Consider the following 13,500-nt stretch of genomic DNA (forward strand, 5'->3'; position numbering starts at 1 on the left):
AAATCTCCAGTACAAACCTGGTGGTGTAGATATTTTCTGTGAAGCTGGTGTCAATACTCTCTCTGCAAAAAATAAAAGACATATTGTTAAAAAAATTAAAACTAATCTTTGAGGGGGCGATATCTTTTTGCGCCAAAAAGTAACTCATTTGCGCCACAACTTAATTGCGCCAATACTTCTTTTGCGCCACATAATTTTCAAAACTATAGGTATCATTTGCGCCAATGAAATAATCATCTAATTGCGCCAATTTTATTTATTTTTATTTATATATAACAACTAAATGATTGACTTCCATCATCCTATTTTTGGGCTTGGGTCGGGCAGTTTACCAACTGGCGGAGTTAAAGTCATTTTAATAACGAAATGTATGCTGAATTAAAACGTTCACCCGTATATATACAGTTAAAACCATATAAAATGTCTCTGTTCATCATTGAATTAAAGGCTGGTATTTGTAGTTGAGAATAGACACATATTCCTTTCTGCTTACTTCTCTACTCATTAGTTCTTTACAAATGCCTGATGGAATTTGTGTTCTTCAACAATGATGACCGGTTTTCCTCTATCAGACTCTAGTTTTTGAATGGTATATCAGACATCTTGACTCATGAAAAATATTCTTTTACTAAACAATTTATTTTTTGGTGAGTTTTCTTAAATTTGATAAGTGTTCAGTTAAATCTTAAGTGGAAAGGTTAATTATATTACATGTATGATATTGGTAAAATGTGTACATGTATGATATAGGTAAAAAATATTTACAGGTAAATCTGGCGCAATTTCATTTCATTTATTGGCGCAATTAATACCATCAAAATAAAAGACAGTGGCGCAATTAATACCTTTTCAAAACTGCAATTGCCGCAAATTGATTCTGCCCCTTTGAGGAATCTTGAGCAGATTTCCTAAAAAGATTATAGTCAGGCCAAATAAAAAAGTATGTGTGGTTCCAGTTACATCTGAAAAAAAGTTAGGGTAGGTAGGTAGGGATTTTTTTTATTTTATGTTTTATTTTTACATTGAGTCTATGGGAGCAACATTCTGACTTTAACAGTGCTTAATGAAAAATGACAATAAAATCTTTAGGGTTAGGCTATTTTTAAGCCGAAAAAATAGGAAAGGTAGGGTTACTGGAACCACACATATATTTTTATTTGGCCTCATTATAATCTTTGCTAGGTATAGAATTAAAATTATAAATGAACTAGAGTATGTGTCTGTAGAATACAATGCCTTGAAAAAAGTACAGTAAAATGTTAAATCAGTGTCAAAGCCCAATTTGGGGGGAGGCAAAGAGGGGGGTGTGCCCTCCAGCCTTGATTGGAAAAAAGAAATCCCTTGCTATGCTTGCCAGCATTTCTTAAACAAGCTTCTGTCCAAGTTTATTGGAAATCCAGGATAGTTTAAGAAAATTATTAAAATTTCAAAAACTTGATCCACAGATTTTTTTAATATTTGTGGACGGGCACTGCCTCTGTTACCAATGCTAATGACCGATTGTAGGATTTCTATGTCTTATTTTTGTGTCAAAGTCGCAGTCTGAACAAAAATAAATGTAATTGAAATGTAATTAATTACTTTGACATGTAATTGACCTCCAGGTCTGTTCAAGATATCTTTATGTAGGTTGTAAAATTAAATGATTAAGTCACAACCTGTGTAAACACTGTTTATATCTCCAGTATAAGAACAAAGAATGACTTCTATTCAAGGTTTTTATCAGAAACTATTTCACTAAATATTGTTATTTACTTTTGTAAAACTTTCTTAATTTCGTGTGGGAAAGCAGTGGATAGAAGAACATCATTGCTGTATGTAAAATAATTGCCATCACAAAGGATTTTTGCCCCATTTAAAAAATGAACAAGGTGCAGTGGTCACTACCCTCTGAATAAAATAATACCCAACAAAAGAAATATTTATAGGTTTATAACTACCTGAAAATCACCTTAATAATTTATTAATAAGATTTTAATTAGACAATTAAAATCCTGTAATTGAAAACCTAATGAAATATACATTTTCTATTGATCTTTATCATGTCTAGATGCATAATTCAAGGTTTCAACAACAATATTTATTGGGAACACTTTCAATTTTCCAGATTCATAATGAGATGTCAGTTTTTATTATTTGACTCAAGGTTTAGTGGGCTGGTATTTTTCTGATCATTTTTTTTTTCGTTTGGCTGTGACGTTGTTATGTTTTTGGTTTTTTTAAAAAGATCATTGATGTGGTATGATTGTCTGAATGAGACATCTATCCACCAAAGAACAAAGGACAAGGATATTATATATGTTCATAAACTCCTATCATTATAAACTTGAGAAGTAAATTCAATAGTTACTCTTCCATGTTAGTTATCTAAGCTGATACTAGACAAATGGGAAAATAAATTGACGAACAGATCGGAAAACATAACACCCCAGTACCATCATAGGCAAGACATAAAAAGACCAAAGGTTTTCTTGTCAAACATTTATTGTCAAACAAGCATCGGCTTACATGGCCTTCAACAATAAGGAAGGCTATGAACAGTCCCTGGTTAACCAAAATTGGAAGATATTAAAGAGACATATAATTGCAACTGCAGATCTAACCCTAAAAAATACTAAAAGGTTATCTACAGAAATTTATTTAGCATTTGTCCTTGAACTATGGGTCATCATACAGACTATATGTGATCAGAGCAGACAGCGAAGAGCTGTGGGAACAAATCCCAAAATACACAAAGAATTGTACGAAATATTTCCAATACACAAATATCTATCATCTAAAACATGTCATCATTTAGTTCTTACTTCATTTGAAAACATTTAAATACTACAGATACAATGATAATCATATTTAAAATCAGTTCACACATTTACAATCTTGATTGTGTTAGTATATTACCCCTGTGATAAAACATAATCATGACCCTGAAACTTGAATTCAAATGCAATCAGGTCGTTTTAAATGTAGGGTCTGGTCAAAGATAAATCAATTTAACAAGAAATGTGTTGTATCATCTTGTGAACATACCCATGAACTTGATTTAAAGACATTGTTAGTCTTTTGAAGGTATGAAATAAATGGTATTGGTTGTACTATTGCCTATATTTGCTTACATCCACCTCATTTGAACTGTTGTAGCATCTTATGAACATATCCATGAACTTAATCTAAAAAAAATTGTTATAAATTTTTGAAGGTATCATATATATGGATGGCTTTTTTTCATTGTTGAAGGTCGTACTGTTGCCTATACATGCTTATATCCACTTCGTTTGAAGTGGATAGGTGTCAGTTTCATTGGCAATCATACCACATCATGCTTTTATTTTTTATTTTTATACATTGGTTCACTCAGGTCTTCGGCTATTTTCTGCTTTGGTGACTGTTGTTGTCTCTTTGACACATTCCCATTATTTCCATTCTCAATTTTAATATTATTTCCTTTTATCCTAGTTCAATTATAAGTGAAGAGATATTTTTTTAATTACTTTACAAGTCACAGTTTATCTGTGTGTTATAATTTAGGTATCAGTATATCTAGTTATCATATACAGGGGCGTAGCTGCCGTTAGGCACTTTAGGCACGTGCCTACACATAATTTTTTCACAATAATTTTTTTTTTATCAAAAAAAAAAAAAAATAAACAACGTTATCTGTAGATGAAAGCCGGTGAAGTTGTCAAAACTCTTAAATTATCGATTGTCATGTGTACACTAGTCTCTCGTCCTTAGTGAATGGAACATTGGATAGAATTGAATGTTTTTACGATTTTACCTTATATAGAAACTATATTAAAACTAGAACTTTGCTCATATCATTTCACCTCTATCAACAAAAACTTGAATGAACCTCAACTTAGACACACAAGTTTTTTAATTAGTTGTTGTTAGTTTTCAAATAGCTTTCCACTTTGTCTTCACCCGACTTGCCAATGTTGGTCGTCCGTTTGGCTGTGGAGGATGTATTAATACGCAGTCACGCCTGGTCAGAATGGGAACATTAAATCTGATGCCTAGTTGTAGAGAGAATGAAACTCTTTGAGGAGATCGTAGTTGGTCTACTGAAAGGCAAATTTTATGCTCCTATCCAATAATCCCTCATTTTCCAATGCATGGTATTTTTAAATTTCTAGACCTTCGTCCTGGACGACACCTATTACAGGACCTAGCTCCAAGTTGTATTTATTGTAAAAAAAAATTTCAACGGTCCTGAACTTGCATAAATATTTGACACTGGATGTAAAAAATCAATCAATCAACTGGCTTCCAGTAAATTTTAGTACTCTCAAATCTGCTTGTACTGGCCACAATTATTCAAAATTCCTAAGCAGGTAGGGATTTTACAGAAGGGGATATATAAAGAAATACGAATTTCTTGAATTTTGTTAGGCATCGACTATGTTTGTATGCGTTTGTGTGGCTAGGGTGAAGGTGTAAGATTCAAAAGATTGATGGTTGATGTCTAGCCAAAATGATAGTTTTATTATAGTAGTATCATTGTTTACGTGCCTATTTTTTTTAAATGTAGGATCGTCAATATGTACTATTAATTAAGTGAACATATATATCAATCAAAACGGAATAGATATGATAATACCAAACAGGGTGTACTGCTTAATTATGATACGCTGATCTACACTGGGCAATGCATATTGTAAATATTTTTTTTATATTACGGATTGTACTGGGTTTTTTAATTCACCAGTCAGATGTTATGGTACATTATTCATAATTCTTTTAACTTTTCATCATGTATATAATAATTATCCTGATTAAATAACCAGTAAATTTAATATTTTTGTACATTAAATTTTGCAGCTAAAACGCTGAAAACCGTTTTCCGTCAGGGGGGCAAGCCCCCCTGAACCCCCTACCAGGCCTCTGCCCTGGAACTGCTGGGCCTTAAGCGGCCGCCAGACCCCCTGCCGATTGGTGCCTACAGTTGAATGAATACCTAGCTACGCCCCTGATATAACACAACTTGCAAACTTTTATTCAGATTTTTGGTCAAATTCTAATCTTCAAATGACATTTTAATTCTCTAGGAAACATTACAATTCATCTGTATATCAAACATTTCCACAAATACCAAAATAACAGTGAGGTTTTACTTGATAAATTTGAGAATGAGTAAAAGAGGCAACGACCCAACCAAAAGGCAGAAACCAGCCTAAGGCATATGTTGGGTCTGCAACACAATGAGAAAATCCCACACCAGGAGGCGGGGTTTAGCTGGCCAGCCCTAAGTGAAAATACAGAAATGTGTACAAGCTCAGTGAAGATGAACGTCATACTAAACTCCAAAACAAATTTATTATTAAACAATCAAGGGCCATAACTCTTGGGTGGAAATTGTCAAAATCAAACTTGACCGTTATTTTGTCATAAAAAAACAACATATCAATATTTGAAAAGAATTGGCAGAACAATTCTCTCATGGAAATTATATAAATTGCATTTTTCAACCAATCAAGGTCAAAAGATGACCCTTAAACGTAAACTTCTACATTTAGCTGATAAAATCAAAATCAAACAGAACTATAATCTACTCAGTTTGCTTTTCTTTAATCTTCATAAATTATCGAAATAAAATTTCAAAAATAAAAAGTAAACCAATCTTTTAGGAGCTAAATCTGTCAGACTAATATAATGTGTTACACTTCTATTTCCACTTATAAATAAAAAAAGATCTGGGGTATATATAAAGGCAACAGTAGTATACCGCTGTTCAAAACTCATAAATCTATGGACAAAAAACAAAATCGGGGTAACAAACTAAAACTGAGGGAAATGCATTAAATATTAGAGGAGAACAACGACACAACATTAAAATGTAACACACACAGCAACGGACTAAGCATTAGACAAAATCCGATGAGAATAACCAATATAACATCAAAACCAAATACATGAATTTAGAATAGAAAAGTACCGTGACACGTCTTATATGCCTTTATAACACAGCAACATAACCACACCAAAACAGAAAGTTCTAGAGGTCAACAAAAGTGTTTAGGAATATATCAAACTCTAAATTAACAGAAGTCTGGCTAAGATCTTATATTCATTGCTTCAATGTACTATTAGAAACTGTAAAATATTTTAAAGGCATAACTACAGAAAACCTTTAAAACAAATCCTGACTAATGGTTGATTGATTGTTGTTAATGCTATGTGTCCAGTGGCAAATATTTCATGCATAATCATGAAGATTCTTACTTATGGCTGGCAGTCTGGCACATGTGATAAAATTTTTGAGATCTAATACCTCCCCCTTTTTAAATAATGATCAGCGAACAAAAAAAAAGGTTAATGCAACACATGGTACTTTGCACAATTCCTTCTTTAACCCTTTAACCCCCAATCCCGCCTGTAGGCGTGATGGCGACAACCATTATTTGATGGCCCTTATGACCCTCCATACTTTTTTTGAACTGCCCCAACTGAACTGTCATGATAGCAGGGACTTCAACCAAGCAGTTCATGGTCCGTCAACTCTTCTCAGATGTCTGTTCATGAAAATTTGGCACTTTGAAAGCCGTTTAAGAGTTCAAAATCGGAAAAACATGAAAAGTAGCCAAAATCAGGTGGAGGTGGGCATCTTTTGATGGCCACTACGTAACTGGAAGTGACTGTTGGTAAAAACTATTATCATATATGCATGCATAGGTGGTATTGGAACACAACGAGGTATAGTATGGCCAATAGGAATCTAGTCTGTAAAATCTAGGTCACCGTTTTGTCAAAAATCCATAAAAACGGACATTTAGGCAGACCTGACTTGACAATAATAATTCCCAAGCAAGACACTGAAGTCCAATATACTCCCAGCTAGCATGAATGGACTACTGTAACTATAGGGTAATACTTGAATGACAAAAAAACACAGTCTCATCAGTGTTCACCTCTCAAGGTCGTTTTGAAATTGAAAAATAGACGGAAAATTACCATTTTTCACTGGGGGTGGGTTCAAACCCACGAGAAAATATTCCACCTCCCACCCCACCCCCCCCACCCATGCCATCCACCCCCTAATCCCAATAAGTAGTTTAATAGATGAGCATCAGTTACAGGGATGGGGTCGATTACTTTAAAATGTAATCGATTAAATTACAATTACTTTGCTAATAAAATGTAATTGATTACATTACAATTACACCCTATTTCATATGTAATCGATTACATTAGATTACTTTTCTTTATTGTAATCATGATTACTTTAGATTACTTATGATTACATTGTATATTGCTATATCAAAGTTTTTTTATAACTTTTTATCCACTTATTTTGGTGATTTTTTTTAAAAGCCTTAATTTATTCATCTTTTAAAAGAATTTATAGACAAGACAGCTACAGTTACAGTGTAACATGTGTAATTTGATAAAATAGCTATAGACAAGTGTCCTTTCTTTATGTAAAAGATGTAACTTTATTTTTAACTACAAATTGTAACCAACTACCTAATTAACAAAAAAACTGAAAATAAGGAAAAATTAATTAAGTATAGTTTTATTGTCTGTTGGGACATAATTGACACATCCATTAATGTTTTTACAGGTGTTAATCACTACTTCCATTTTTTTAAACAAACAATGGGTGGGCTTGGGTATTAAAATTTTATTGTCTTAATAACGTTATAAATAAAATTAAAAGTCGTTGATCATGTTGATTGTCATTATTTGTTTGAAAATTTTTAATACTTGATCTAATTGAAATTAATAGAATTATTGTCAGGTGAAAACACAAAACAGTTTTGTAACTTAGGAAAGATTATACATTTCTCTTTATATTAAGCAACAGTTTATTGTATTGATGAAACTTCTGATGTCACCTTTTGTTTACTATGCACATTGTTTGCAATATTTGTACTTGTTTATACTGGTGAGCCTTAAAGCTAATAAAGTTAATAAAGAATAAAAATAAGAAAGCACATATTATACACGAATTTATGGAAAATAAAATTCATTCAATTTTGTCAATAAATGAAACCTGGTTTTAACTTCCATTTTGAATTAAGTGGGCTTATATATTTATGCCGACCATCAAAGTCAAATAGGAACTAAATGTTTTCTGCATTTGAATTTCAATGTATTTATGTAAAAATATTGGGTAAACTAATATGAACATGATGAAATTGGAGTTAATATCAGAAGTTTTCAATCAAGGAAAACAAATGCTTTCAAGGCATATTCTTGTATCATAAGAGCTCAATTTCACAAAGAAATATTGGACAGTAAATTTCTTTTTGTAAACTGTTAAAACAAAATAAAACACTTGGTTATACAAATTTGTTATATAGATGATCACATTAAACAAGGTCCCATCATTGTGATTACTTAAGTTCCATGATTTTTCATTCAAGCTTAACATTTTCTTATTTTCATCTTGTCTATCAAAAACTATTTTCATATTTATACAAGATTTGTAATCATCAAGTAATCTGATGAATGTAATCTTAAAGTAATCTAAAAGTAATCATGATTACACCTGTTTTTTGCCATGTAATCGATTACATTACGATTACTTGTAATCAGAAATGACATGATTACAGATTACATAGGATTACACTGCAAAATGTAATCGATTACAGCTGATTACGATTACTGATTACGATTACCCCATGCCTGATCAGTTATCAGGAGTTTGCTCATTTGTATATAATTTGCATATGTTTGCAAATTTTCGAAAATGCCTGATTTTCCAAAAATGTCTTGGGGGCGAATGAGTTAACAAACCTGATTTTAAATATCCAAAATTTTCGTCGATCATACTGTAAGTGGTGACTTCTGGTGTCAGCTGCCATATTTGTAAAGTTTTCTCAACTTCCTGCGATTTAATTGATGGAGTGACCATGTCAATATTTTGAGACAAACTAGAGTAATCTCTTATCCTATTTTGAGAACTTAATGGCGTCCGTGCAGGAGTTACACTTCTGGTAGCCATTTTGGAATTTGCAATGTTTAACAGTTTTTTGTAAACAAGTTCTTTTGACCAAATATCTTTCTTCCTGATATTTAGAAGTACACCAAGATTAAGAATATTAGGCTTTGTCTGAGTTAGTTTTCACTTATTATGTCCATAAAATATCCTGTTCCATTTCAAATCAAAATATACGAAAAAAAATAATTTCTTTCATAAAACATGCAGTAAAAAGTCAAAGGTCTCATACCGGTAACAAGATTTCTTGTTTTTCAATCAATATACTCCAATGCATATGAGATTATTAAACTTCATTTTCATGTTTAATTAAAACTAAATCAAATCGATGAATATGCTATATTTCATTTGATTCAGTAATTCCTCCTTCTTATATCTGAATTCCAATAATGAAGTTAATTTCTTGTTCTACAATGTCTTAAAATACATCAATTGCAAAAATTCCAATAATGAAGTAAATTTATATTTCCTTTGGTTCAAATTCCTCGGACATTATTACACAAAATTATGAATTTATAAATGTTAAGTTCCCACTTATTAACAAATTGACGGCTGATAAACTTATTCCACCTTTAACAATTTTTATCCCAGGTAGAGAAAATATCGTATTTAATCTCGTTCACAATTTGACAGACGCTTACATAACCATCAGAATACCGATGTTTTAGACGTGTATATCTTGAAAAGTCGATAATAAGCTATTAAGAAGTGCAAATTTTAAATGTCTATCAACTCCCAAGGTGTATCAATATGTACTATAACAATATATAATAAAAGATGTTTATCAAAAACAAAAATCTTAAATTGACGTAACAAAATACTTGTCGGAGTGTCACCTGTTCAGTTCAAAGAAGTGAGAGATTTTTAATACAATGTATGAAGTTAATTTACAATATTCCAGACAAAGAATAATAAAAAGTTCAATATTTCAATGATAACATTTTCTTTACTGTTACCCCGCGGTAGAGAAAGTGTACAATTAAAAATGTCAAATTAACGATTTTTTGAAATTCAGTATTACGTGATTGAACCATGGACTATTTAATGACAAGGGTGCATTTGGAATTTTTGGTTTTTATTTTTTTCAACAAGAAATACTTTCTTTTGATAGCTATGTTAGTGCTTGTCAAATTGAGAATAAAATCAAATGCAAAGTATTTACTATAGTCACCCAGAAAAGCTACAAATTTGTTAATAAGTGGGAATTTACATCTACAAGTTAGTAATTTTGAGAAATAAAAGCCAAGGCATTTTTATCTGGTGGTCTTAGATGCAGGCATATAAATTATTATTAACCTTGAATCTTTGTTGACTTTTAATGTAAATGATACCTTTTACTTTTTTTGCTAACTTGCAATTTTAAACTGGTTCTAATATATATTTTCAATGGATTTGAAATTCATTTATCATTATTATTCATGATTGTATCAAATTCTATGTGGAAATCAATGAATATACTCCTGTGAAATTGATTTATATTTTTTTATGAATTATTAAATGCTATTCACTGAATTATCCAAAAAATTCAGAAAAATACTGACATTTTAATTACGTAGAATTATACACGATTTAAAATTAGCATAAAAAAAGCTCAGTGGCAGCTAATTTATGCAACCAGCACAGCCAAATTGATGACTGCCTCATCTAAGCAAGGGTTGGACTACAGCAAGGGAGCGGTACAAAGGCAAGACTATATCCTAGTCAACCCTTGGGTTAACATTTGACAAAATGGGAGTTAACATGTGCTGATTAAAGGTCGGAACTGAGACAATATATCATTTTCAAGTTTGTGCATATTCCTGTACATTTCCTGTCACAATGCTTATGTTATTTTGTCACAGTAAGAACCAATTGGCCAATCATGTCATTTATGTAGGTTGACCTTGGGACAACTGGTGAAATTCATTCAAAAATACAACTCTAGTAAGTCTGTCTATGCAACAATCAGACTTTTTTTTAACTGACAGGAAACAGGATATATAAGCAGTGACTGACATTATTAAAACTTTCATTTTAATTTTGCAAGTAATATTCTATATCAATGTTCAGGTATTGAAATCACGTCAATCTTGTATCATTGCGGAAGAATAACAAATAATAAATTTGAACCTTTAAATACCAAATTGCAGATACAAAGATTTACTGTCCTTGGCTGTTGCATGTCAATCAATTTTTTCCTCTGGTTATTGGTTATTAAGTCTTTAAATGAATTTAATAAAGTTAATTATACGGCAAATAAATTGAGTAACTTTAAATAAAATCAAATTAAAGTATTTATATCAGATTATCAAGCTTTATTTCTGCACCCTGCACTGTTAAAAATATGATCAAGTCGTTTTTATTGTATCCACGAAAGAAAAACCTGAGAGATCAAGGCTCAGTAAAGCATTTTGTAGGAAACCTCATAATTTCGTAGTCAATTTCAAACATGATAAAATGCTAATATAGACAAAGATTCCATAAATCAGCATGATTTATCATTTTTCTAACTTTTCCAATATATTTAATAACTTTAATATCTCAGATAAACATTTTAATAAGAAGTTGAACCATAAGGTATTTGAACCCCCAGAAGATTGATAATAAATTATGTATTGTAATGTAGATAATCTATATTATACAGATCGGACATTTAAAAGTTTAATACAGGCAGAATTAATATTGTGCCAAGGGAGATAATTATAAATCAATTCAATTTATTGTATTTCCGAAGGGAGATAATTTTTAACAAAATCTAATTCTGATGATCTGGTTCTATCATATTTCAGGATGTACAATTCTTATACTTTGATGTACTTATCTAATATAGAGTTCCAGTTCCTGGTGCATGTCAAAACATGGATAGAAAGGAGTATGTTCGGTAAGGGCCATATTTGGCCCCAATTATAAAGTTCATAGTTACAAGCCAATAAAGGTTTTAAGTTGCATTAAATACATTTGAGAAAGTTAAACAGAACTGTTTTTGTCAAAGTTTAAGTCTAAGACGTTGATTTTTACATCCCAAAAAGGTCAAGATAAGGGATTTTGGTGAAATTTGACAAAATGAGCTGGATTTCAACCAAATTAAGGAACAGGAAACATAGAGTGCAGGCGTCGACAAACTTAATATTCAAATAAGACATGTGAAATGTCTTCACACACATTATTTTAAAAGATCTTTGTTGTCGACGTATGCGCTCTATGTTTCCTGTCCAATAATCTATTGAAATTTACCTATTTTCATTGATTTTTTCGTGAAAAATCAATATGAGTGCAACTTGTGACGTCATAATGTATCGTGAAAACGTAAAGTTTTCAACAAAATAGCTTATTTCCTATCTAGTCACTATATTAGCTTTAATTTATTGTGATATTGGTCAATAAATCCGAATTTGAAAATTAAGCTAAAAAAGGGGGCCATTTTACGACCTTACTGAACATACTCCTTTAAAAAAAAAACATGTTTCAGCACTGAATCTTTTTTTATCACAAATTTATTCTAAAATGAAATATTTTTCTAACTTAAAATATCTATCTGAATGGAAAAATATGTTTCAGTAAAAGGAGTTTTTGTTATGTCAAGGTTGTCAGTTTTTAATAGTTGAGAGAGGCAGAGTGCCCAGAGAGAACATGTAACCTTTAGCAGACATTTAAATAGTTAAACAAGATTGGAGTCTGCCACTGAGTGTCCCCTAAAAAGCACTTCATTTTTTTTTTAAATATCAACTTGTCTATATGATTTTTGTGACTTTTTCAGATTATGGTAGATGACTTAGAGCCAAATAAAAAATCCCTCCTTTGAAAATCAGTATTTCATCTATCGATGTGATTGACATACCAAAAAGTTACCAATCAGAAAAAAAGATACTCCCCTTAATTTTATATTGAATCTATAGAACTTACCAGCACCGTCCATTTCTTTTGCAGATTCTTTACTTGTATCTACAAAATAAAAATATCCTCCACATTTAATATGATGTCTAATTATACAAAGTTTCCACCATTGAAAAACATTTATTCCTCAGCTTCCAAATTCATATATTTTATAATTTGACAATAGATAATATATATGTCCTGAAATATCAGAAATCGTCTTTTAAAATATGTTAGCATAAAGCCTGAAACAAATACCATCAATCCTATATGATCACCAGACTTAACTCGCTGTGCTTATAGGTAGTGGACATTCTAAAATCCACTCCACACATACCATGACCTAACACGGATCACTCAGACATGGAGGTGGATCAACAAACAAACTTTATAATGATATACATATTGATAAAATCCATCTTTCAACTTTTAACCTTACATTTAGTCATGATTCAGTTTCGATATATATTCCCATATATATTTTTTTAGGACAGTACCAATAAGAACTTCATAATTTTATTTTAAATTGGGTCAAGTTTGAAAATCAAGGAAACATTACCCATTTAATCAACATTTATCTTTGATTGACAAATCCTTTACCCTTTATTCAATCTGGTTTCACTTTTTCAGTTAGACCTTCATGTTAACTTTAAGACATGGTATGATTCTACAGATTTTAGAAAGTCTAGAAAATGTCCATACTTGCTAAA

General features: G+C 31.2%; 1 protein-coding gene across 1 annotated transcript in view; it reads right to left on the reverse strand.

The window, feature by feature from the left end:
* Window positions 1-13,500, reverse strand: part of LOC143053677 (uncharacterized) — a 76,597-nt gene that overhangs the window by 18,621 nt on the left and 44,476 nt on the right. The window contains exons 21-22 of the mRNA XM_076226466.1: window positions 12,821-12,859; window positions 18-62 (exon numbers count right to left, since the gene is read on the reverse strand). Coding sequence (XP_076082581.1) covers window positions 18-62; window positions 12,821-12,859 — 84 coding nt within the window. The remainder of the gene's footprint in view (window positions 1-17; window positions 63-12,820; window positions 12,860-13,500) is intronic.

The sequence above is a fragment of the Mytilus galloprovincialis genome, chromosome 12, assembly GCF_965363235.1.
Source record: "Mytilus galloprovincialis chromosome 12, xbMytGall1.hap1.1, whole genome shotgun sequence".
Classification (NCBI taxonomy): domain Eukaryota; kingdom Metazoa; phylum Mollusca; class Bivalvia; order Mytilida; family Mytilidae; genus Mytilus; species Mytilus galloprovincialis.